General features: G+C 44.8%; 1 protein-coding gene across 16 annotated transcripts in view; it reads right to left on the reverse strand.

The window, feature by feature from the left end:
- Nucleotides 1–1,237: 1,237 nt before the first annotated feature.
- COBL (cordon-bleu WH2 repeat protein) overlaps nucleotides 1,238–24,625 on the reverse strand; it is a 277,967-nt gene continuing 254,579 nt past the window's right edge. For all 16 annotated transcript variants that reach the window (XR_011539005.1, XR_011539006.1, XM_070615616.1 and 13 more), the window contains 4 exons: nucleotides 22,334–24,183; nucleotides 21,316–21,435; nucleotides 20,314–20,571; nucleotides 1,238–2,608 (listed from right to left, as the gene is read on the reverse strand). Coding sequence is in view for 14 of the 16 variants with exons in the window: in XM_070615616.1 (XP_070471717.1) it covers nucleotides 2,591–2,608; nucleotides 20,314–20,571; nucleotides 21,316–21,435; nucleotides 22,334–24,183 (2,246 nt within the window). In the remaining 2 variants the exon portion in view is untranslated. The remainder of the gene's footprint in view (nucleotides 2,609–20,313; nucleotides 20,572–21,315; nucleotides 21,436–22,333; nucleotides 24,184–24,625) is intronic.

Here is a 24,625-nt window from a genome sequence, read left to right on the forward strand (position 1 = left end):
ATCTAATAGGCTAAGGAGTTTAGATTTGATTCTGTAGGAACAGGGAGCATAGAAGGGTTGTTTTCAGAATGAGAATAACGTGACTACAGTGACTCATCGTTGCTTAATCTTCTTGGACTTCAGTTTCCTCCTCTGGAAAATGGTGCCTCACGACCACTCAGGTTTCCTGAGAACAACCAAGGACATCTGTGAAAACACTGCAAAAAGGAGTAAAGCCAGACCCAGCAGGCTGCATTAGTCCCCATTCCACACCCTAACCCAAGGCTTCAGCATGGCCTGAGATGTAGAACTTAATGGAATGTCAACAAGGAATAAATTTAGTATAAAGTTTATCGCTTCCCTTCTGAGGTAAAGGAACCAGGGGAGGAGGTGCACTCAACTGGACAACCTTTCTCATCCTTGAGGCTCACTTCAGGGCCCCTCACATCTGCTGCTCTCTTGGTCTGGCTGGGAAGCAGGGCTGCTCTGGGAAATAGGGGAACCAAGTTGTGTGTGAAGACAGCGGGCCACAGACTGGGGAAACTATACATTTTTGCAGGACGACTCATTCCTCTGCAAGAGCCTCCTCCTTGTTCCTCCAACCCTCCAGGCAAACCTGCCCCAGGGCCCTGGCACTTGCTCTTCTCTTGGTCAGTTATCTGTCCACCCATGCTTTGCTCTCTCATTTCTTTCAGGTTTTTACTCAAATGTCACTGTATCAAGATGCTTTTCTTCATTACCCTATTTACTCTTCATTCTTTTTCCTGATTTTTCTCCTAAGCACTTATCAGCATCAGAATACACTCACCAGGGGGCCCGCCCCATGTCCGAGTGGTTAAGTTCACGTGCTCTGCTTCGGCAGTCCAGGGTTTCACCAATTCAGATCCTGGGCGTGGACATGGCACTGCTCATCAGGCCATGCTGAGGTGGTGTCCCACATAGCACAACCAGAGGCATTCACAACTAGAATATACAACTATGTACTGGGGGGCTTTGGGGAGAAGAAGAAGAAGAAGAAAATACACTCACCATTCTGGCTGCTTACTTTGTTTATGGTCTGTCTCCTCCAGTGTAATGTAAATTCCACATGGGCAGGGGCTCCTGTCTGTTTGCTTATCTGCAGTAACCCAGTGCCAAGAGGAATGCAGCAGGCAGCCCCAAATACCTTCTGGTGGAATCAATGAACCTCCCCTTTCTATTTTGGGGTTAGGAGATGCAAATAGACTGTGGTACAAAGTCATGAGATTCACACCATGGCTACAGTTTCATTTTCTTTTATTTGTGGCACTCAAAGACAAATCGTAGAGATAATGTGGTTTAAAAGCAATTGGCTGGATGCTCTTGTCGCACCAGGAAGGGGAGTGACCTTCACCAGAAAACATGGAGCTAAGGTTCAATTCCACCTGACACCTGGGTCTGAAAGAGCTGTGAGACATTAAAACGATCTCATCATATCTGTTGTGTCATTAAGATAGAGATTTTATTTCATGAAGTCCTCTTAATTTCTACTAATCTCTTAGAGAGCTTTTTTCAATATAACAGAACATTTTAGAGATGGATGTGAAAAATTAATGCCGTAGTTAAACTTCACTATCAATATTTGTGGCTGAAAACTGTGTGCTGTGAGAGACTGCAACCTGTTACAAGGGGAGCCATGATCTGTTGGGCAAAAACAACAAGACTGAACCCAAATCGTGAAATGTTCACACAATTTTGATCTGATCTTGGCCACATGTAGACTCTGAACATCCCCACTCCTGGCCCCATGCAGGAGCTCCAAAAAAGTCACTGGGCTCCTTACACAGCCCTCCTGGGGGAGGCCCATTCTACTTCACAGCCCACTGGGGACAGCTGTCCAAGTGGGGCACTGATTGCCTACTCCCATGTCATTCTGATCTCAGCCACCGCCACCTTTCGGACAACTCAGAAATGCCCTGTTCACACATCATGTATGATTGTTATTCTGCGTGATAATAGTTGATTTTTAAAAGCTTACTTGGTCAGATCATGGTCTGCTACCCTCCAGGAGGTTTTAACCCCAAATTTGTGAGGCATAAAACTCCAATGGTTTCATTACTCAACAAAGTCACATTTGAAAAAGCCTCCTGCATCTTTTTTCTTACTATTAAAACACAGAGCATCATGTAGACTACTACATTCAGATTGTTTCCATTGATTTATATATTTTTCCTGCAATTCAAAAAATTTTAAAAACCAAATGGTTTTAACCATCTATATGTGGTAAAAATCTCAGAAGCCCAAAATTTGTCGAAGGCGTGATTCTTTCCACTTTGCCCGTCAGAATAATTAAGCGTAGCGTTGGGCTCCAGTGCTTACATTCCCATTAACCTGCCAACAAGAATAGTTTATTGGCAACTTTAAATATTCAGAGGCAAATACAATTCCTTGGCACACAAGCCATGCAGCAAAGCAGCATTTCCCCCTCCCTTTGCACCATTATACAGGGCTGAAAACCAACTGTGCAAAGTTTTGGCCTGTAGACGAGAAAGTACACCAAATCCTGATGCCCCCTGCCACATGGTGTCCTTGAGTGGTGATGTATGGATGTGTCACTGGTGGGTTTCTGCCACGATCTGATCTCATGGATGATTCACACAAGCAACGGCACCTGCAGTGAAGAAAGAACCATAGTTGCTCAGGGTACACTGAGAAGCCACAGTGCAGATGTCTGGGTGCGAAACCATCCTTGCAATATTACTCTTGCAACACAACGAGATTTTACATTGGTACCCATTCTACTTATAGCCCCAAGGAGACAACTTTCTAAAACACAAATATGCTTCAACACTTTGAATGCCGTGCTACTGCAGTCAGGAAAGATCGCATGAAAACATTGTGGGGTGGGTCTGTGATACATCCGCAGGTCCCTGCACTTCTCCCAGCGCCGTCAGCTGCCCCAGGCCCAAGCCGTCCCTGAACTCCCTCGTGGTTTCTCTGAATCTGCTGGGGTCTTTCTTCTGCTGGCCCGTCTCGGCCTATGTTGTTTCCCTATCGCGGATGCTCCTTCCGTGCTGGGAAACTACGCCCCCTTCTTCAAGAGCAAGCATTCATACCACCTCGGGGAAAGGCTCTCCTGCTCCCCGTCCTTGGCGGGTCCGGTCTAATCACCCCCCATGCTGTCGGTTACCCCAGCCTGCTACAGAGTCCCAACAGGTTTGTCTCTCTCACTGCTGGAGGGGGGGCTCTTGAGGCAGGAACCAGGACAGACCCAGCACACATCCCCGGGGCAGAGCTTACTGAGTGTTGTCCGAGTAAGCGTTTGTTGCGCGAATGAGCGAATGCAAACCCAGTCCTATTCCTTTTGATGTGAAAGCTCAAACTTCCACTCTCAGTTCAGCCCTGCACCTTTCTGTGAAATCCCAACTGCAAAAAATAGGATTAGTAGAATTTTGAAGGAAATACTTCAGTGCCTCTAAAGGCAAAGGTTAACGGTATTTTTAAGAAAAGCGACAGACTCATGTGAAACCACGTGAAAGGAACACTGATTTCTCACTGTTGTTTTACTGAGCTCAACACATGCTAAATTGAACTGTGCTGTAACGTGGGCACCCTGTCCCACTCTTTTGCTGTGTTATCAAAGCGAATATCCAAGACACAAGCAGATTTCCTTTAACATTAACAACCACCCCCACCTAGAATCTTTCCAATGTGCTTCCTCCATGTGAGGCACCATTTCAAGCATCACACAAGTCTCCCCTCATGCAAACTTCTGCTCCACCAAATAGGTGATGCATTATTGCCATTATTATTACTGTGGGTATTGCCTCCAATACAAAGATGAGAAAGCTGGGGTTTAGAGAGGGTAACTTGCTCCAGATCAAATACTAGTAAATAGCAATCTCCACTGGGCCCATCCGAGTAGAGAACATGGCCCCAGACCACTGACCAGCACGGCTCAACATGTTTTGTCTTGACAAGCACACCTGCCCCCTAACCTCCCAGCTCCATCAGCTTCCCTTGGCTTCAGGTGCCTCCACACCCAGCTGAGAAAGGAAACACAGGCCAAGAAGTGGAGTCTGGGGGCTGAGGGAGATTACTCAGTTCTGAACCTACTGATTTGAGCCTGTGCAACACACACTATGAATATCAAGGGCGGGGGGAACTGAAGACATGAGTTAGAAGCACAGGACAGGTCTGGGAGGGAGACAGAAATGGGGGCATCAGTGTTTGGATGGTGAAGGGTCTGCCGGGGAGAGTGACCAGATGTGGAAGAGAAGAGGTTGTAGGACTAACTCCAGGGGCCGCAGTGCAGGCTTGGACAGAGGAAGATTCAGAACATGTGGCTCAGGCACAGAAGAAAATCAGGGAGAGGGAGGGAGAAAGAGTGTCCGGAGGAGGAGAGCGCACACAGCAGCTGCCAACCCTGCTAAGAGATCCAGAAGGGCCCCAAAGGTGGGAAACATAGCTGAACTTATTTTTAAAGAGTATGTTAGTTACATTTTCAATAAGTGGCTCAGTGTGCTTTTCTTCTAACTCTAGATACCTTTAGAGGTGAGGCACCTCTAATTTCAAAACAATGGTTTTAACTGTGAATCTGAAAAAGCACAAGTTCATTGCAGAATGTCCAAGAAGTCAAGAAACAGGCAAGAAAAGCACATGGAGGCTGTTATTTAAAAATGCAACTAGCATATACTGTTAATAACACATTTATCCCATGTCCTGACCTTTGGAAATCTGTAGGCTAAAGAAGTGTCCAGGACCTAGCAGCACTGTTGACCTTGGCAAGACCAGTCCCGGGGAGGGGTGCAAGGAGGTGGGTGGGAGTGCAAATGGTGAGGGAATGGAGCAGCAGGAACGGGCAGCATATCTAGAAGGCTGCTGTGAAAGAAGAGTTAAGTAGTTGTGGGGGTTGGGGCAGTCGGGAGGGGAAGGGATTCTTAAATAATGTATATTTACTGTTTTTGTTTTAATAGCTTAATTGACATGAAATAAATTACATACAATTAAAGTGTAATATATGATGTTTTGAAATATGCATATACCCATCAAACTACCACTAGAATCATGATAATGAACATATCTACCATACCTAAAAGAGTCCTTATGCCCCGCCTTTTTTTTTTTTTTAAAGATTTTATTATTTCCTTTTTCTCCCCAAAGCCCCCCGGGTACATAGTTGTATATTCTTCGTTGTGGGTTCTTCTAGTTGTGGCATGTGGGACGCTGCCTCAGCGTGGTCTGATGAGCAGTGCCATGTCCGTGCCCAGGATTCGAACCAACGAAACACTGGGCTGCCTGCAGCGGAGCGCGCGAACTTAACCACTCGGCCACGGGGCCAGCCCCCTTATGCCCCTCTTAATCCCTCCCCTCCCCCATCCCGAGACAACCACTGATATCTTATCACTATTGAATATTGAATAGTTTGCATTTTCTGGTGTTTCATATAACTGGAACAATACATGATGTACTTTTTTTGGTCTGGCTTCTTTCACTCAGCATAATTATTTTGAAATTCACCTATGATGCTGTGTGCATCAACGTTCTCCTTATTGCTGAGCAGTAATTCACTGTATGGATGTACTGCAATTTGTCTGTTCATTCTTCTGTTGATGGACACTGGGCTGTTTCCAGTTTGGGCAATTGCAGATAAAACTGCTGTGAAGAAGTCTGTACTCACAGATGTTTCCATTTCTCTTGGGTAAATATCTAGGAGTGGAATGGCTGGACTGTATGGCAGTTGTAGGTTTAACTGCTTAGGAATGTGCCCAACTGTTTTTCAAAGTGGTTGTACCATTTTACATTCCCACTAACAGATTTTGAGAGTTCCCGTTGTGCCACATCTTGTCAACACTCTGTACTGTCATTTTTAAATAAAATTTTAGCCATTTTGGCAGGTATGTAGTGGTATCTCATTGTGATTTTAATTCGCTTTTCCATAATGACCAAAGATGTGGAGCATCTTTTCATGTGCTTATTTGCATCTGTACGTCTTCTTTGATGTAGTGTTTACTCAAATCTTTTGCCACTTATTGATTTGTTTTCTTCTGATTAGGTTGAGAGTTCTTTATGAATTCTGAAGACATGTCCTTTATCAGACAAATGCTTTGCCGGCATGTAGTTGGAGCACATGGCTTGTATTTCCATTCTTTTAACAGTACGCTTTTTTTTTTTTTGAGGAAGATTAGCGCTGAGCTAACATCTGCCACCAATCCTCCTCTTTTTGCTGAGGAAGACTGGCCCTGAGCTAACATCTGAGCCAATCTTCCTCTATTTTATATGGGGGATGCCTGACAGGGCATGGCTTGACAAGTGGTGTGTATGTCTGCACCCAGGATCTGAGCCGGTGAACCCCAGGCTGCTGAAGCGGAGCGTGCAAATTTAACCGCTACACCACTGGACCAGCCCCAAGGGTATGCTCTTTTGAAAAGCAGAAAGTTTTAATTTTGATGAAATCCAAGTTATCAATTTGTCCTTTTAAGGACTGTGCTTTTGGTTTCAAATCTAAGAAAGTTTTGCCTAAGCCAAGGTCACAAAGATTTTCTCCTAAGTTTTTTTCCAGAAGTTTTATAGTTTTAGCTTTCATATTTAGATAGATGATTAATTTTGAGTTACATAGTATAAGGTATAGATCAAAGTTAACTATTATGCATATGAATATCCAATGGTTGCAGTCTCATTTGTTGAAAAAAACTGTCCTTTCTCCACTGAATTCCCTCTGTACTTTCACCAATAATCGGTTGTCTATATTTGCGGGTCTATTTCTGGACTCTACTGTGTTCCATTGATCTGTTTGTCTATCTTGATGTCAGTACCACATTGTCTTAATTACTGTGCCATCATTATAACAACTGAAATAAGGACCAACTTGGTTCTTCTTTTTCAAAGTAGTTTTAGCTATTCTGGGTCTTTGCATTTCTATATGAATTTCAGAAACAGCTTGTCAATTTCTACAAAAAGTCTACAGGGAAATTGATTGGGATTACACTTAATTTATAGTTCAATTTGGAGAGCATAGGCATCTTAACAATATTGAGTTTTCAAAACAGGATATAGTCACCATTCCTTTATTTAGGTCTTTCAATTCCCTCAGCAATGTTTTGTGGTTTTGTACATCTTTGGTCAAATTTATCCCTAAGTATTTAATATTTTTGATGCACCTGAAAATGATATTTTTAAAAAATCTAATTTGATTTTTCACTACTAATACTTAAAAATACAATCGTATTTTTAATGCTGCTGTATCCTGTAACTTTGTCAGACTCACTAAACTTAGAATCGGCTTTGTAGATTCCATTGGGTTTTCGAACATAGACCATCCTATGGTCTGTAAACAAACAGTTTTATTTTTTTCTCTCCAATTGGGAAGCATGCCTCCTCCCTTCCTTCCCTACTTTCCTCCCTCCCGTTTTCCCTCCCTCCTTCCTTCCCTCCCCTCTACCTTCCTTCTTTCCTTATTTATTTACTTATTTTTTGGCCTGGTTGCAATGGCTTGAACCTCCAGTACAATGCTGAATAGACGCAGCGAAAGCAGACATTCTTGCTTTGTTTCTGGTCTTGGGGGAAAATATTCACTCTCTCATCATTAACTAACATGTTAGCTGTAGTTTTTCATTGATGCCCTTTATAATTTGAGAAAATTTATATTTTTCCTACTTTATGGAAAGTTTTTATCAGAGATGGATGGTGAATTTTGTCAAATTCTGTTAATGTGTCTACTGAGACTATCATGATCTGTTTTGTTGTTGTTGTTTTTTAGTTTGCTAATATGGAGAATTAACTGTTTTTAAAATATGAACCCAACCTTGCATTGTTGGGATAAATCCCACTCGCTCATGACATATTATCCTTCTTATATATTGTTGAATTTGAGCTAAATTTCTATTGAGGTTTTGTGAATCTATGTTCATTGGATTATTGGTCTGTAGTTTTCTTTCCATGTAATATCCTTGTCTGGTTTTGGTATTGGATAATATTGTCCTTGTACAATGAGGTGAGAAGTCATCTTTCCTCCTCAGAAAATACTGAGTGAAATTTCTAGACAATTCTGGATGTGCTATTTGGTAAATGTCATATGTTTGGTAGAACTCACCAGTGAAGTCATCCAGGCCTGGTGGCAGTATTTTGTTTTTGTTTTGTTTGTATGGGTGGGGGAAGGTTTTTGACTTCAGATTGAGTTTCTTTAACGGATATGTGGCTATTTAGGTTATCTATTTCTTATTGAGTGAGCTTTGCTAGTTGTGTCTTTCAAAGAATTTGTCTGTTGCATAAGCTGTTCATGACATTATCTTATTTCCCTTTTAATACCTGTAGGATCTGTAATGATGTTACCTCGCTCCTTCCTGGTATCAGCAAATTGTCTTCCCTGATAAGACAATTTCTTCTTCTCTGATAAGTCTGGCTAGACTTTTATCAACTTTATTGGCTTGTCAAAGAACAAGCTATTGGTTTGACTGACTTTTCTTCATTCTTTTCTATTTCATCGAATTCTGCTCTGATCTTTATTATGCATTTTCTTCTGCTTACTTTAGGTTTAAATCTGCTCTTCTTTTTCTAATTTCTAAAGATGGAAGTGAGGTTTCTCATTAAGACCTTTCTTCTTTTCTAACACAGTATGTGGTGTGATGAGTTCTCTCCCAAGTACTGCTTTAGCATCACTCACGTGTTATGTTGTGTTTAAATTTACATTTGGTTCAAAATGCTTTCTAATCTCCCTGTTGATTTTTCTTTGAATTGTTTTATTTAGTTTTCAAATATTTGAGATTTTCCAGAGATCATTTTGTTATTGATTTCTAATTTAATCCTATGTGGTCACAGAACATACTTGGAAATATTTGGATTTTTAAATATAGTTATATTAACTGTTTTAATATCCTCATCTGCCAGTTCTCACATCTGTGTCCATTTTAGGGTGTTGATTAATTGATTTTCAGCTTATTGTGTTTCATGTTTTCCTGCCTCTTTGCTGGCCTGGAAATCTTTGGATCTGGACACTGTAAATTTTACCTTCTTGGGTGCTAGACAGTTTTGCATTCCTACAGATATTCTTGAGCTTTGTTCTGATCTGTTTGTTGAAAACAGTTTGATCCTTTCAGGTGTTTTTAAGATCTGCTGGGCAGCATGAGTCTCATTATTGCCCACGACTGAGGTAAGACCCTTCTGAATGCTCTACACAACGCACAAGAGCTACGAGGTTTTCTAGTCTGGCTGGTGGAAACAGGCACCCCCTTGGCCTTGTGTGAGGCTAGGTACTGCTCCATCTAATCCTATCGGGTGGGTCTATTCCCAGCCTCACTTGCATGAACTGATTCACTGAATGTTCCAGAGACCCTCTGCCGGTCTCTGGAGTTCTCTCTCTGAGGTTCAATCTCCTCTTCTGGTCTCTGCTCTGCAAACTTTAGTTGCCTTGGTCTCCCCAGACTCTCAGCTCTGCTTCTCAACTCAGGGAATCTGCTGGTCCCTTCTCAACCATGACCTGGAAACTCCTTGAAGACAGAGAGGTGGGGGAATCACAGGCTCATCTTGTTTGTTTCCTGTCTCTCAGGGACCCTGTTCCTTGTTGCCTGATGTTCATTGGCTTGAAAACCATTGTTTCTTATATTTTATCTGAATTTTTGGTTGTTTCAGGTGAATCCAGTCCCTGAAACCTCATTTTCGCCAGAATCAGACATTCCGAGGGATTCTTCTTAAACAGGTGAGAAGTGAATATATTTAAAAAGCCTTGTTTTCTTCCTTCTTTTCCTTTTGCACCATCAGCAGCACAGATCAGTCCCTTCCATTGCTCTGGGCTGGTACAGCGTCTTCTCATTTCCCCACCTACCTACACCCTCCCTTCTCCAACCATCCTACACTCCGCTGCACCAAGGCAGCTCTTCCTGTGAGCCAGATAATGCAAGTAGCCATAAATTATCCGAAAACATGTGTGTGTCTATGTATTCATGCACACACATATCCTGAGAACTGGAAATGTTATACACCTCGTTCTCTTTCAGTTTTACTCTCCCCCTAATACTCGTTCAAAATCAAATTCAAACTTAGTGGGGGTGAGAACTGCAAAAATGGGTTTTGATCTCATCAAATGGTACCCATAAGATGTATGCATTTCACCATATTTAACTTTATCTTAAAAACAACTATAAAAAATATTAAACTCTAATAATATGCATAACAAATTATTTAGGAGTGGAGTATATGAATGTTTATAATTTACTTTAAAATGCCTAAAAAATAAAATTTCATGTGTGTGGGTGAAAGGGTAGATAAGTGGATAGATATGTGATCAAATAAATATAGCAAGATATTATATGTTATTATCAACTCTTGGTGGTGAGTATAGAGAGTTTATAATTATTTCAACTTTTCAACAACGTTTGAAAATTTTTATGACAAAATGATAGAAGAAATCCTTTATAAAACAACAACAACAAAAATGGGGTTTGATGTTAAACTGGATTGAACAAAAGTCAGAGAAGAGAGCTGTGAGGCCAACATGGGCTTCCTAGCAAACACTGCTGCTGGCTCGAATTTCCTGTAAAAGAAAATGCAGGTTCCACTGGATTTAAAACAAGAACATGTATGGAGGCTTCTCAAAAAATTAAAAATAGAACTACCATATGATCCAGCAATTCCACTTCTGGGTATTTATCCAAAGGAAACAAAAACACTATGCCAAAGAGATATCTGCACCCCTGTGTTCACTGTAGCATTACTCACAATAGCCAAGACATGGAAGCAACCTAAGTGTCCACTGAGGGATGAATGGATAAAGAAGTTGTGGTGTACACACACACACACAATGGAATATTATTCGGCCATAAAAAGAAGGAAATCCTGCCAGTTGTGACAACATGGATGGATCTTGAGGGCATTATGTGAAGTGAAATAAGTCAAACAGAGAAAGATAAATACTCTACGATCTAACTTACACGTGTAATCTAAAAAAACAAACAAAACCAAATGCATAGAAAAACAGATCAGATTTGTGGTTACTAGAGGCTGGGGGTAGAGGGTGGGAGAATTGGAGGAAGGCGATCAAAAGGCACAAACTCCCCGGTACAAGATAAATAAACACTAAGAATGTAATGTATAACATGATCACGATAGCTAACATTGCTGCGTGTTATACACAAACGATGTTAAGAGAGTAAATCCTAGGAGTTCTCATCACAAGGAGAAAAACTCTATTTTTTTTTGATATCTCTATGAGATGATGTATGGATGTTAACCAAACTTTGTGTAGTAATCATTTCACAATATGTGTAAGTCAAGTCATTATGCTGTACACCTGAATCTCATACCGTGCTGTATGTCAATTATATTTCAATAAAAGTGGAAAAAAACCGACACTAATAAAGACATCATTTAGCAAAACTGTTGGAAAACAAAACAAGGACGCATGTAGAGTTGAGAGCACACCCTCTGAAGTCTGACTTTGCACGTGGCTGGGGTGAGTCTTGGAGAGAGCCTCACTCACTCTGCCCCATCACTGGGAAATGAGAGTGATGATACTGCGTTACAGACTGAGAGCATCTCTCCAGCAGATGGGCACAGTGGGGCCTTTGATGTACCTCAGCACGCTGGCACCATCACCACTGTCATTTCACTGAGCTTCCTAGAGGCTGGGTTGAGACGACAAATGTAATGAAGGTTTGGGAGTGGGGCAGAAGATGGCTCCAGCATACCTTGGTCACCTAAAACCTGGCACACTGGAATAAGCCACTCTCAGAAGGCAGTTCCATGCTGCTAAGGCAAATCTCTTGGACACAAAGGGGTAAGTGGAAGTGTGGCCCAGTGAGCAGAGTTACAGGGCAGGACAGTGAAGAAGGGAGGGGCTGGTCATTTCCCCTGGGCAGCGAGTCTACTTAGGACAGGACCGGCCTAGCAACCTGAGCGTCCACGATGCAGGAGCCCTGGGCTGGTGAGTATTTGAATCAATGGTTGTGTTGAAGATCTGGGAGGCATGCTCACCACCACCAATATCAATATGATGGCTGAATCCAGATTTGAAAAGTTCTCAGTAAAAGGAGAAACTCCTAAGATTTGGTGCAAAAAGGTAATTGCAGAAAGACAGCATTAAAAAGACCTGGTTTAGATAATTCAGCAAAAGGGAGCTTGGTGATATAGTTAACCACAAATGTGGTATAAACCATACTGATGGCCAGTAGTGCCAACCTAAGCTTAAGCCACATTAGGAAGTGATTGCTCTCTGGGTTGAGGCAAGGGAGAATTCTGTTGCCAAGCGGCTGCTTTCACGACCAGTGGACCAGCACGAGGATGGGTGTGACCAAATCAAGGTGTAAGGAGGAGAGTGGGCACCCACTGAGCAGGAGGGCGTACCATGGGCACAGCTTGAAAGGAGAGCCTCGGCGGTTCCCTGACGTGCCAGAGGTTTCAGGCTTCTGAAAAGAGCCTCTTTTTATTTTGGTTGGACAAGGAGAACATCAATGAAGGGAAAAGCTTGCAGTTTGAGGCCAAGCCAGAAAGCTGTAAAAATATCCAAGTTTTATTTTGCTTCCTTGCCTGCCAAGGAGAATAATGTTTATATGGAAAAAGGTGAAATGAACAGTGGTGATAGGGAAATGGTGTCCAGGGGGAGGAAAGAAGTTGTAAATTGCAGTAGGATTCTCTGTTTAAGTTCCTGTCTTCCAGCCTGGACAAGTTAGATTCAGAGGCTGATGAACTCCCAGGTGAGCCAGCCACACAGCTGCTGGCCGCCTTTGCAGAATGGGGGTGGGACCGGTGATGGAAGCCTGGAGATGCACAGAACTCATCTTATTTTCCAGAGTAAAAGAAGATGGTTTCTTCCAGCTTCAAGTGGATTCTTGGCAAGATTTTATAATGATTATGAAATAAACGAGTTAAGAGCACATGGATGCTGAGGTGTGCTAGGCCACCTAGTTGAGGAGCCTGGAAACATGGCAGGCAAAGAAGGTATTCTCTCTTTCTCTCTTCTCCCAATCACTAGCGACTGAGCACCCACTATGTGCCAGGAGCGTTCCAGGTGCTGGAGCTCACGATGTGGTGGGAGAGCCATGCATTACACCGAAGTTACACTGATTGTTATAGAAATTAGAGCCGCAACATGATTATGAAGGAAAATGATGTCCTGCTGTGACTGGAGAACCTAACCCAGCCCAGGGATTGTGGGAGTCTTTCTGAGGGCTTGAGGTTCTACAAGAACACGTAGGATGAGCGGGAATTCGCTGGTAAAGCATGGGGAACAGCATTCTGGGAATAAGGAACAGCCTTTATGAAGGCCCTGAGGGGGATCACTGCAGTCGGTGGCCTCTCACAAGAGGCTTCCCTGTGTCCCGCTTTCTGAAGAAGCAGGTCACCTGGTAGATTTGTGACAGGCAGAATGACCACATGCCAAGCATCAGCAAAGACAGACTGACCTGTCCACACCTCTGAGCTATTCCAATGTAACCAAAGCACACCAAAGGTTTACATAAGGAGCAGCCCAAACTTAGCAGAGAAGCAATTATTGAGGATGATCAGTGTTCACGTTCTGACCTAAATCTCTGTTCCCCAGCCAGAGAAACTTGGATTTCTCTAATCTACAACTGAGGACACTTAGGCTTAGAACAGAGGTTTGCTGCTGTTGCTTTTCCATCTGGTGTGAGGCCTCCTGGGTGTTTATGGTGATAGCATCATACAGCTAATCGTTTCTCACAGGGTCTACCATCAAGGCCAAATGTGTGGTCTGTTCAGTTAGTTCCTGCAGTGGGAAAACGCACACCTGTGAGGGCCTGGTAGCGCAGCAGGAATCACCACCACGTGGCTTAATGAGGCATTTCCCAAAGCAGCTGGGCTGAGAGGGAGCCTGGTGCAGCAGCGGCACTGACCTAGTTAAGGCCTGGGATAAGTTGCTTACGACATATGGGCCCCACTTTCCCGTCTGTGGAATGGAAGCTACAGCCTTTACATCCAGGAATGTGATGGAGCAAACGCTTGCTCTGCTCCCCTCTTTGGAGGAGAGCTATGACACGTAAAGAAAAGGTCTTGCGGCTCCATCATGTCTCTCACTGTGCGAGAAGCTCCTAAGGTCAACAGCAAACTCCACACCCTTTCTTTCTCTCTTTCTGCCTGAGTGTCCCCAAGGGCACAGAAAATGCTTTGTTCTTCTTTCTATCTTGAGCAGCTACTACAGTCCCTGGGCCCTGGTGGGGTCTCAGGAAATGCCTGCAGAATGAATGACTGGACATGTGAATATTTTAAATATAAACATGGCTTATGAGGGCACTTGCTGTACATTCCAGTTCCTCTGAAATAATGCATTTAAAACAGGCCAACGAAGGGAGTCAGACCAAATAGTTTACCATCGGTATGATGGTGGGACTGAGTGGAAGAAAGAGGTGAATACTGGGGGGTCCATCCGAATACTGCATTCAGGAAGAGCAGGCTTTCCACTAAAGAAGTAACAGCAGACAGAGCAGAGCTGCAAATGCTCTCATCTGGAGGTGGAGGAAAGATATTGAGAGCTAGAAATTTCTGACAATCACAAATACAGAGGCATAGAAATTATTTAGTTCACAGTGTGAAGACAAATGTACTTTTTTTTTTTTTTTGGTGAGGAAGAGTGGCCCTGAGCTAACATCTGTGCCCATCTTCCTCTATTCTGTACATAGGACACTGCCACAGTATGGCTTGATGAGTGGTGTAGGTCTGCACTGGGGATCCCAACCTGCGAACCTGGGCCAAAGCAGCAGAGTGCACTGAACCTAACCACTATGCCACCAGGCACCAGGCCAGCCCCAACAAATTACTTTTGATTGCCTTGAAAAACAGCAATTTTTTTTCTCCCCAAAGCCTCAGTACATAGTTATATATCCTAGTTGTAAGTTATTCTAGTTCTTCTATGTGGGATGCTGCCACAGCATAGCTTGACAAGTGGTGTGTAGGTCCATGGCCAGGGTCTGAACCAGTGAACCCCAGGCCGCTGAAGCAGAGCACGTGAAATTAACCACTTGGCCATGGGGCCAGCCCCACAAAGTCATTTTTAAGGTGATTATTCCTTCTACCTCAAATCTACCCTTTTGTATTTTATCATAAGCAGCATCATTGCCAATGCAAACTTGTATATTAATGTAGGGTGGCCAGTCATCCTGTTTTAGCACTGAAAGTCCTGCATGCCTGAAAGTCTTCCCAGGATAGCTGGGCAGCCCAGTTAACAAGCAGAGGTGGGGTGATGACTGGAGGAAGGAAGCTGGTAGACTCACGCATCACAGCCCTCACACCAGCCCTGACAAAGCCAGTAACACCCCTCGGATCTAGGATGTTCTCTTGGCCACACCCGTCCTGGAGCCCTCACTCAACACCCAAGAGCAGATGAAGGAGAATCTGCACGTGTTCACTGCCTATGGAGAGCCCGACCTTCACCGTGTGGATCTTGCAGCCCCGCATTTACTGCATTTTCCTCATGATTATATAACTTTAAAACCCCAAAAGGTGACAGGAAGCCAAAGAGGTAGTAGAGGCAAAGCTCAAATGATCTGAGGTCCAAATGCTGTAACACACATGAAGTGCATCTGCTGCAACGCCAGTAGAAACCGCCAAGGTCCACGCCAGGCAGAGAAGTGCCATCCAATCAGGATTCCTAGAAAAATACACAGTTGGCCCTTGTTGCCTGAAATGCATGTGTGTCCTGGTGCCACAGGTCTACTGCTCCACACAAAGAAGAGGGCAAGCCACTTGAACCACTGCCTGCCTGGGGTCCAGAAATGCACACTCCCATCTGTGTCATCAGCAAATGCCCAACTTTCCATGTGTAGTCCTGGCCCTTCTCTACCCACTGTCCTTGCTTTCTCACAGTACAAACAACTGTCCTCTGTTCCTTCGGAAAATTTCCAAACTTATTTTTGTTTTCTTTCTTTCTGGAAGGCACAGGAGTATACTCTCAGAGAGAAAGCCTGAGGTTTAGATTTGTAGTCATCTGCCACTTCCTAGCTATAAGACCTTAGGTAAGCTTTCCACCTCTCTGGACTCATGGCTCCTGCAAGGTAGAGAGATTATTATCTATTTTGAAAAGAATCGAAAATCAGTCAATGAGATGATGTATATAAGACATGAACACAGTGTTTGCTCATCGCCTTTATATACACTAGTCCCCCCTTATCAGAAGTTTTGCTTTCTGTGGTTTCAGTTACCCATGGTCAACTGTGGTCCAAAAATACCAAATGGAAAATTCCAGAAATAAACAATTCATAAGTTTTAAATTGAGTGCTGTTCTGAGTAGCGTGATGAAACCCTACCCGCTGCATCCCACTCGGGGTGTGACTCATCCCTCTGTCCAACAGATCCACACTGAATACACTACCTGCCTCTTAGTCACTTAGTAGCCGTCTTGGTTACCAGATCAACTGTCACAGTATCACGGTGCTTGTGTTCAACTTACCCTTATTGTATTTAATAATGGCCCCAAGGTGCAAGAGTGGTGATGCTGGCAATTCGGATATGCCAAAGAGAAGCCATACAGTACTTCCTTTAAGTGAAACGGTGAAAGTTCTTGACTTAATATGAAAAAAATAATTGTACGCTGAAGTTGCTAAGATCTATGGCAAGAATAAATCTTCTTATTCGTGAAACTTTGAAGAAAGAAAAAGAAATTCATGCTAGTTTTGCTGTCATATCTCAAACTGCAAAAGTTACAACCATAGTGCATGGTAATGCTTAGTTAAGATGGAAAAGGCATTACATTTGTGAGTGGAAGACATGAACTGAAAACGTGTTCCAACTGACGGCGACATGTTGTGCCACAAAGCACTGAGCCTAATATAAAGACTTCAGTAAGGCCTCCCCAGAAATGAGTGATAGCAAGCCATTTATTGCAAGTAAGGGATGGTTACACAGATTCAGGAATAGGTTTGGACTGAAAAATATAAAAATTACTGGAGGGCTGCATCTGCTGCTGAAGAAGCTGCTGCCACATTTCTAGCAAAGTTGAGGAAGTTGACTAAGGAGAAAGGATACCATTGAAGTAAAGTCTTCAGTCGTGCTGAAACCAGGCTCTTCTGAAAGAAGATGCCCAAGAGAATCTACATTCATAAAAATGCAAAGGAGGTACCAGGGCATAAAACATGGAAGGACAGATTAACTCTGGTACTATGTGGCAATGCTACAGGGCATATGATAAAGCCAAGCATAGTGCACAAAGGGAAGAATGCATGTGCTCTCAAAAACAAAAACAAAAATCATCTGCCTATGTTCTGGTAGCATAATCAGAAGTGTGGGTAATAGCCATCTTGTTTATGGAATGGTTTCACCAATGCTTCATTCCAGAAGTGAAAAAACACTTGGACGAGGAAGGGCTGGAATTTAAAGTCCTAAAATAGTAGACAGTGCACCTGGCCATCCTGAACCTATTTGCTATGAAAAGGAAAATGTTGAGATTGTATTTTTACCTCCAAATATAACCTCATCGCTTTAGCCCCTTGACCAGGGCATCATTTGGTTTGTCAAGGCCACATACACCTGCCTGGTATTTGATTGCATTCGATCAGCAATTGATGCAGACTCTAATCTGGACATGATGCAGTGCTGGAAATCATTCACTATTTCTGATCAATAACATTCATCAGAGCTGCAATGGATGAATTAAAACCAGAAACTTTAAGTGCCTGCTGGAAGAACTTATGGAGCGAAGTTGCAAATGATTTTAAAGGCTTCCCAGGGAACAATGGAGAAGTTAGAGAAATCATTCATGCAGCAAGACAAGTTGGTGGAGAAGGATTTGTCAACATGCTGATGAAGAAGTGAAAGAACGTATTGAAGGCCATTGAGAAGTGTTAACAAATAAGGACTTGGAAGAACTTGTTGATCATCTACAGAGGAATAGGAAGACAAAGATGAAGAAGAAGAAACTGAAGCAGAATCAGCAATGTGGACATTACTAAAATTTGCCCAAGTGTTTCAAACTGCACAGACATTAAAGGACGAAATTAGGGGATACAATCCTCAGGTGGAATGCAGCATTAAAGTCACCCATGTGATCACTGAAGGACTACAATCTCTAAAGCAACACTTCGAGGAGTTAAAAAGAAAGAGACAGCAACTTCTGATTACAATGGTCTCCTAGAAGGTTCTGGCAAAAAACTTTCCACTATCGAGGATCCCCAACCATTGACATCATCTGCTCCTGACATCTAACCATCGACATTGTCATGACTCCATGATCCTGGAGCACCTGAAGCAAAGGGTCCTCTTTCTGACCTATCGTAGCCTTGTAGCAGCCAATAGTAGCCTTGTACTACCTCACTTCATGCCATCATGTAGGCACTGTGTCCTCTCACATCATCACAAAAAGCAGACTGAGTAAAGTACAGGAAGATATTTTGAGAGAGAGAGAGAGGCTACATTCACATAACTTTTATTACAGTATATTGTTAAAACTGTTCTATTTTATTCTTAGTTATTGTTCTTAATCTCTTACTGTGCCTAATTATAAATTAAACTTTATCATAGTTATGTACATATAGGAAAACACACAGTATATATAGGGTTCGGTACTGACTGTGGTTTCAGCATCCACTGTGGGTTTTAGAATGTATCCCCCATCGATAAGGGGGCACTACTGAAATTACACTCAGTGTTTTTCAGTATATATCAAAAGCTCAAAAACATAGATAATATCCCAAATCTGAATGTTAAGCCATTTGGTAAACACTTGAAAATTGGAGATTATAGGCTCAAAGTCCTGAAAAGTCTGATTCAGGATGTAGATGTCCTATGGATGCCACTTTGAGAAATACTGTTTTAGAAACTCAAAAATGTACCAGACCATCAGGGCTGATAACCAACTGCATTGCTTTGCACGCTGGAGAAGGACTTTGAACAATCGGCATTTTCAATTTGATGCTGAGACGTGTCTGGAGGAGGGACGCTGTCTCAGGGCTGAACCACAGAGCTATCAGAATTCACAGGGTCTGATTTCTAGGATCCTCATTTAGCCACTCACCCCAATTTCTTCACTTTTCCCTCATTCTATGCAATATAAGTGCCTAAGTTAATCAATACATATTCTGTAGAAATGCAAAAAGGATGAACAAAACCAAAAGACCTCAGTAATTTTTAACTGCTCCCCCTCTGAAGGAGAGAGTGAGAAATGTGCCACTCTATTGCTATTCAATTAAGAGTTCATTTTCTTTTTCCAGCATCCTGAGTGGGGCTGTGCTTTTAGTGATCATGGCTAGCATCCTTGTTACACAATATCTTGGGTCCCTACTGAGGCCCACATGCACATAGACATGAACACCTCACTGTCACACCAGGTCAAGCTCTGGGGGTTGACCAAGAGCCATGACAGTGGCACCCAGGGGAGCTGGGAAAGCCATGGAGCTCCCAGTCAGTGGGCATCCAGGCCATTCGTGTACAGAGTACCAGTGGTGGGCATCTCTGGGCTTCAGGGAGGACTGTCCTTCACGGCCATGCTGCCTGTGGGGGCGTGGGCCTGTGCCCCTCTCCTCCGCTGCCGTTGGCTCCCAGGTGGGAAACAGGAGAGCACTCGGCCCTTGTAGCAGCACCACAGCCCTGTGTTTAAAGTGGCCACAATCTTGTGGGCTACCCGCTCTCCTACTGAGCATGCGTGGGGACCTGGTTACAAGTACTTTCTGTGCCCAAACTGACTCCTGTCTGAGATCAAGTTACTCAGGTTTTCTGAGCCTTGTTCACTTTGTAGATAAAATGAGGATAATCTTGGTTCTGCCCTCTTCAGGTACATGTGAAAACATAAGCTTATCATCTAGAGAATCTCTCAGAAGATACCTTTTGCTAGCCTCCCTACTGTTAGCACAACTCCCCAACCCACTAGAAATGGACAGGGGTAGAGGATCAACCCATTTACAGAGTCATTTTGGAGTTGAAACAGATCTCAGAGGTTGTCTGGACCAAGAGTCCTTTTAATTTGGGAACCCCTTTGTGGGGGCCCAGATTCCATTGCTTTCGGGGACCAGGCAGGGTATAAACATGCAGACCAGCATAGGGCTGTACAGAAGGAGAAACTGCAGAGGACCAAAAGCATGTGCTCTGCCCAAGGGACTTCATACTCAATAATTTTTAAACATTATGCTGGCAAAAAAAAAAAAAGAAAGAAAGAAAGAAAAAAAAGAAAAAGAAAGAAATTATGCTGGCAGCTTCAATCCAGGCTGAGGGCTGTGTGTGGCAAGTGCCTGACCAGAGTCAGCAGTGGGTGGTGGAAATGCGCTCAGGGGTTAGAAGTGTGGTGGGGACCTCCCCTGTGTCTCCAGGAGCTGGGCTGGGGGCTGACTTCCCCACTCCAGTGAGTCAATGTGCTAAGGGGCACAGCGCTGTTGGCCACCCCTCACCCTACTACAGGTGGTGCCCCAACACGAATGCTCACACAGTCCCTTGTCACACACAGACCTTTCTCAATCTTGCAGCCCCTGTGCCGGAGCGGATGGCATCCATCAAGGCCTGCCTGGCATCTACCGGGTTGTTGAGGGGGCCTGAGCTGGACCTGGACGCCATCCTGGACGTGGAGGAAGCAGCCAGAGGGGGCGGGGGTGGCAGAGCTGGCGGGGGCTGAACACGAAGGTCTTCTAGCCCTGGGGGTTCGGACATCTGTGCAGACAGTGCAGCATGGCGGAAACTCTGGAGCTCCTCAGAGGCGAGGGATGTCACCTAGCAACAAGATGGTTAAACAAGAATGTCCTCAGTGGTCCCTTCTAGGAGATCAGTGCATGACTGACTATCTCACCCTTCAACAAGCCCAGGAGGTGTGTCTGTTCACTGTCCCCATGCTCTCCCAGCGGCCAGCACTGACTGCAGGGAGCAGGGCAGGCAGACGTGCCTCACTGAGAACTGCCAGATCTCTTACTTGTCTTGGCACGTCCCAAAGGACAGACCTGGAGGCCACACACCACTCTGACCAATCACTGGGGAGGACCCACACGCCAGGCAGGTGGGCCTGTGAAAGCTAGATGAGAGGGGCCTGACCCTAAACTCAAGTCCATGGTGGATCCTGGAGTTGTGCCAAACCAGCGCTAGAGGATGCAGCAACTTCATTCCCAGAGGTGAGAGGCTGCTTACTCCTAGCTGCCGGGGATCTAAGTCCTGAAGCCATGCGCGGAACCTGCGGAATTTGGGAGGGTGCTAGGTGCTAGGTATGCAGGTAGGAATTACATGGTCAGGAAAGGGGGGAAAGTTTCTGGATGCTCTCACCTCTCCTGTGCAATGGCTGCCCCAGCCTCTTGGAGCTGGGCACCCACCCCTCAACGCCTCCCCAGTGGTTGTATTGGCTACCCCAACGATGGCTGAGCATCCAATTAGAAAATTGGAGGGGTGTCCTGGCTTTTCAGCATCTACCCGGGTCACTGGGGGAGCAGGTATGTGAAACCACCCTGGCAAGGAAGGTCCTTCTCTTACCTTCCGCAGGCTGCAGGCACCACTGTGACCTCGGATAGCTGCCAGCAGAGCTGAGCGCTCACTCTCTGCCTCTGTGTAGGACGGTTTCTTTGGCCCTCCCTCTGAGCTGTGTTCTGCAGTCTAGAATATTTAATAGTGTCAACGTATTTCACGCAGAAGATGGAGAAATGCTAATTGTAAGGCAGCACAAAAGAAAGCCCACACACATCTGTTGAGGCCTATAGGATCAATTTTACAACCCCTATCTGTTAGAGGGTAGATGTAAAAATCAAAGGTTCTGCATGTGGGGAAGCATTGGATGACTGCCTCTTAACATCCTATCACTTCGATTATTGGTCCTAGCTTTTCAAGCTGGTAGGTGGTGCTTTTAAGCCCTGCAGACCTGGATGAAAGTCCTGGTTGCCACTAGCTAGTAGTGTGACCTTGGGCTAGGTCACTTGACCTCACTGTGCCTGTTTCCCCATCTGCAATGGAGGAAATAGTTCCTAATCATCCATGTTGGTATAGCAATTAAATGAGATAATGTCTGTAACATGTTAAATGCCTAGATAAGGGGCGACAGGCATCATAAAATTGTCCTTGTTGTTACTGAAGAATGACAGTATGCCACTGCTAGAAATGCAGGCATATGGGAGGGGTGGTGGCCTGGCCTGCCTCTTCATTTACCTACCGCATCGCTCAAGGACCAGTTAGGGATGACCTACCTCCGCCTCTCCACTCCCAGGGCACAAGTAGGGACTAGTTATTGGCGACATCTTTCCCCAGGGCAGTCAGGGGCCTAAAAGCAGTGTGGACAAGCCCAAAGCCATCAGTTTTAGTCTCCTTAGTGGTTCTATTCGGATACTCCATAGGCAGTAAGACAGAAATCCTGCTGAAAACTAAACCTGAGCGTCCTCCCTCATTCGCATCCTTGCCCTCTCCCTCCTCCAAAGCCATCTGAGAGTCTACATCCAAGCACCAAACTGACAGGTGTGGAAGGTGTGCCTATGTGCTGGAGGCAGGCGCCTGCCGTGATCACCTTGCGAAGCCCGTCCTTCCCTCCTGCCGAGTGGATGGCTTCCATCAGGGCGCTGTGTAGGGACGTGTCTTTTGGTGCTGGCCTCTGGACAACAGGTCTGAACTTCTTCTTCGGGCCAAAGATGCTGGGTGGCAGTGTACCATCGGTTTCATGTACATCTGTGCATAACAAATTGGGCTTCTCCTTCTGTTCTAGGGGCTCCCGGCCAGTGTGGCTATTTGTGCCGGGCATTCTCGGAGAGTGAGGCTCACTGTGGACGGGGACCCTCCTGGAGCCATTCACCAGGGCCCTGCCAGGAGTCTCATCATCTCCTGAGCCAGGAGGCAGAGGATTTGTACTGTCCGGAGGGAATTTGAGGTCAGATGCTGAGCCGGTCCTGTGATTACTTGTGCTCTGTTTTCCACTGGAACCACAGTTCTGTCCCACAGAAACATGATCCCTCTGGGAAGTTGTGACCAGAGGGACATAGGAACGTCTGTGGATGTCAGCAGGACAGTCTTGATTGGAAACCTTTCCATAAGGGCTGCTGACTTGCCCTCTGGGATGGGCTCCTTCTGCTGATTCTGCCCCATCATTACAAATCTGTTTCTCTGAGCATGGGCTGGGGGTGGTACCACCTTTCACAGCAGATGATTGTCCAGTTAGCTCTTGTGCTCTGCCTTCATGAGTCTTCTCGGCATCAGCATGCTTTCTCACTATATTGGTGTGGGTCTTTGGGGTCCCTATCTGCTTGGCAATGGCAGAGGCCACGTACTGACTGGATGTTCTTCTCTGAGGCTTGAGAAATGGGACTTCTGTGGTATTAGCTACTGGCACTTTCATGTGACAAGCGACTGCAGAGGGTGGTTGGCTCTTCCCCTCCTCCAGATGTCTCCCACCTTCTTGGTGGGCAGACTGTTGCTGGGGCAATGTCACTTTGGGGTCTGGGAAGGTGGGCTCTGCTCTGAGTTTGCTTTCCTGATGTTGTGGTTTTGCTGGCACGGTCGGGGTCCTCTTGGCTGAGCATTCTGTGGGCCGGCCAGAGTGTTTTCCCATAGAGTTGGCCCTCCAGAATTCTTTGACTTTTCCAATGGGTTCACCTTCTGTTTCAAGGGTGGGTGACAGGAGTATGATCCTGCCCCCATTGGCATGGGGATTCACCAGATTCCCTAGCTCATCAATCTTAATGGCGCCTGTTGAGAGCGATACTCCTCTGTCGTAACACCTCATCTCTGATTTTGGAGGGACAATTTTATATGTTGTGAGGCCATATTTAGGCCCATAACTTCCCCGTGCATTTTGGCCTCGTTGATACCAGAACGGTGGTGCTGAGACATCGTTTTTATCATTGCCCTTCTTTTCCTTCATTGGCTGCGAATTCACTCTCTTGATGGCCTGTGTCTCCTCACTGTGAGCAGAGCCATGTGCCTCGCCTCTCTCCTTTGTATGTAGGTCATGTGTGGGAAGCCTTGAAGCAGATGTTGCCTTGGGCTCCACGTTATTTGGATTCACATCTTTACAGGTGTTGGGCCAGGCTGACTTGATTTCTTTTCCAATGTCCTGGGAAGGAGTAGATGACTCAGGCACTTCTGCGTTCTTCTTTCCATGTTGCTGGCTGTGCTCAGCCTGATACGGCATCAGGTGGGCTCTCCCGTTGTTTATACTCCCCTTGTCAAAAGAACCAGCATTGTTGTTTCTATTGGAAAATAACCCTGAATCCACAGGATCATCTAAAACTTCCCCTATGAACGTTACTGGGATTGCATTTTCATCACTGTCGGGGATTATGGCATCTTGCATGCAGCCACTAGACACACCATTTATGGAGCTGGTTAGAGAGCTGGTGTCGGTTTCATAACTCTCTTCCATTTCTGCAAAGAAGTACAAACACGAGTCAAACAGGCTGGTACCGCCAGTCTGATTCCCACACCAATTACTTGGTGTAACGACACCTGGACTTTGATTCTCCTGAGGTTACTTCTGTGTAAGTTACATACATACATTTTAAAGTGTCATTTCAGCTTGTAATCTACATATGCCTGAGGCCAGAGGTACAACTTTCATTACTCAACAGAGGAGCTGCTTGCCGATCCATGATGTCTCAAGGCAAGGTGTTTAGGTACAACATTTTGCCAAGATCCTTCACTTAAAAAACAGCTCTCTAAATCGAAGCCCTCTGGAAACAGCCTCAGCACAGAACATGAAGGTGAGCTGCGTTCAACCTTCATCTTGGTCTTGTTCACCAGAAGCACCACAAAACATACGGGACCACTGCCCTCACCTGAAGTTCCTAAGAGGCAGATAACTAAGCCC

This window comes from Equus przewalskii, chromosome 4, assembly GCF_037783145.1.
Source record: "Equus przewalskii isolate Varuska chromosome 4, EquPr2, whole genome shotgun sequence".
Classification (NCBI taxonomy): Eukaryota; Metazoa; Chordata; class Mammalia; order Perissodactyla; family Equidae; genus Equus; species Equus przewalskii.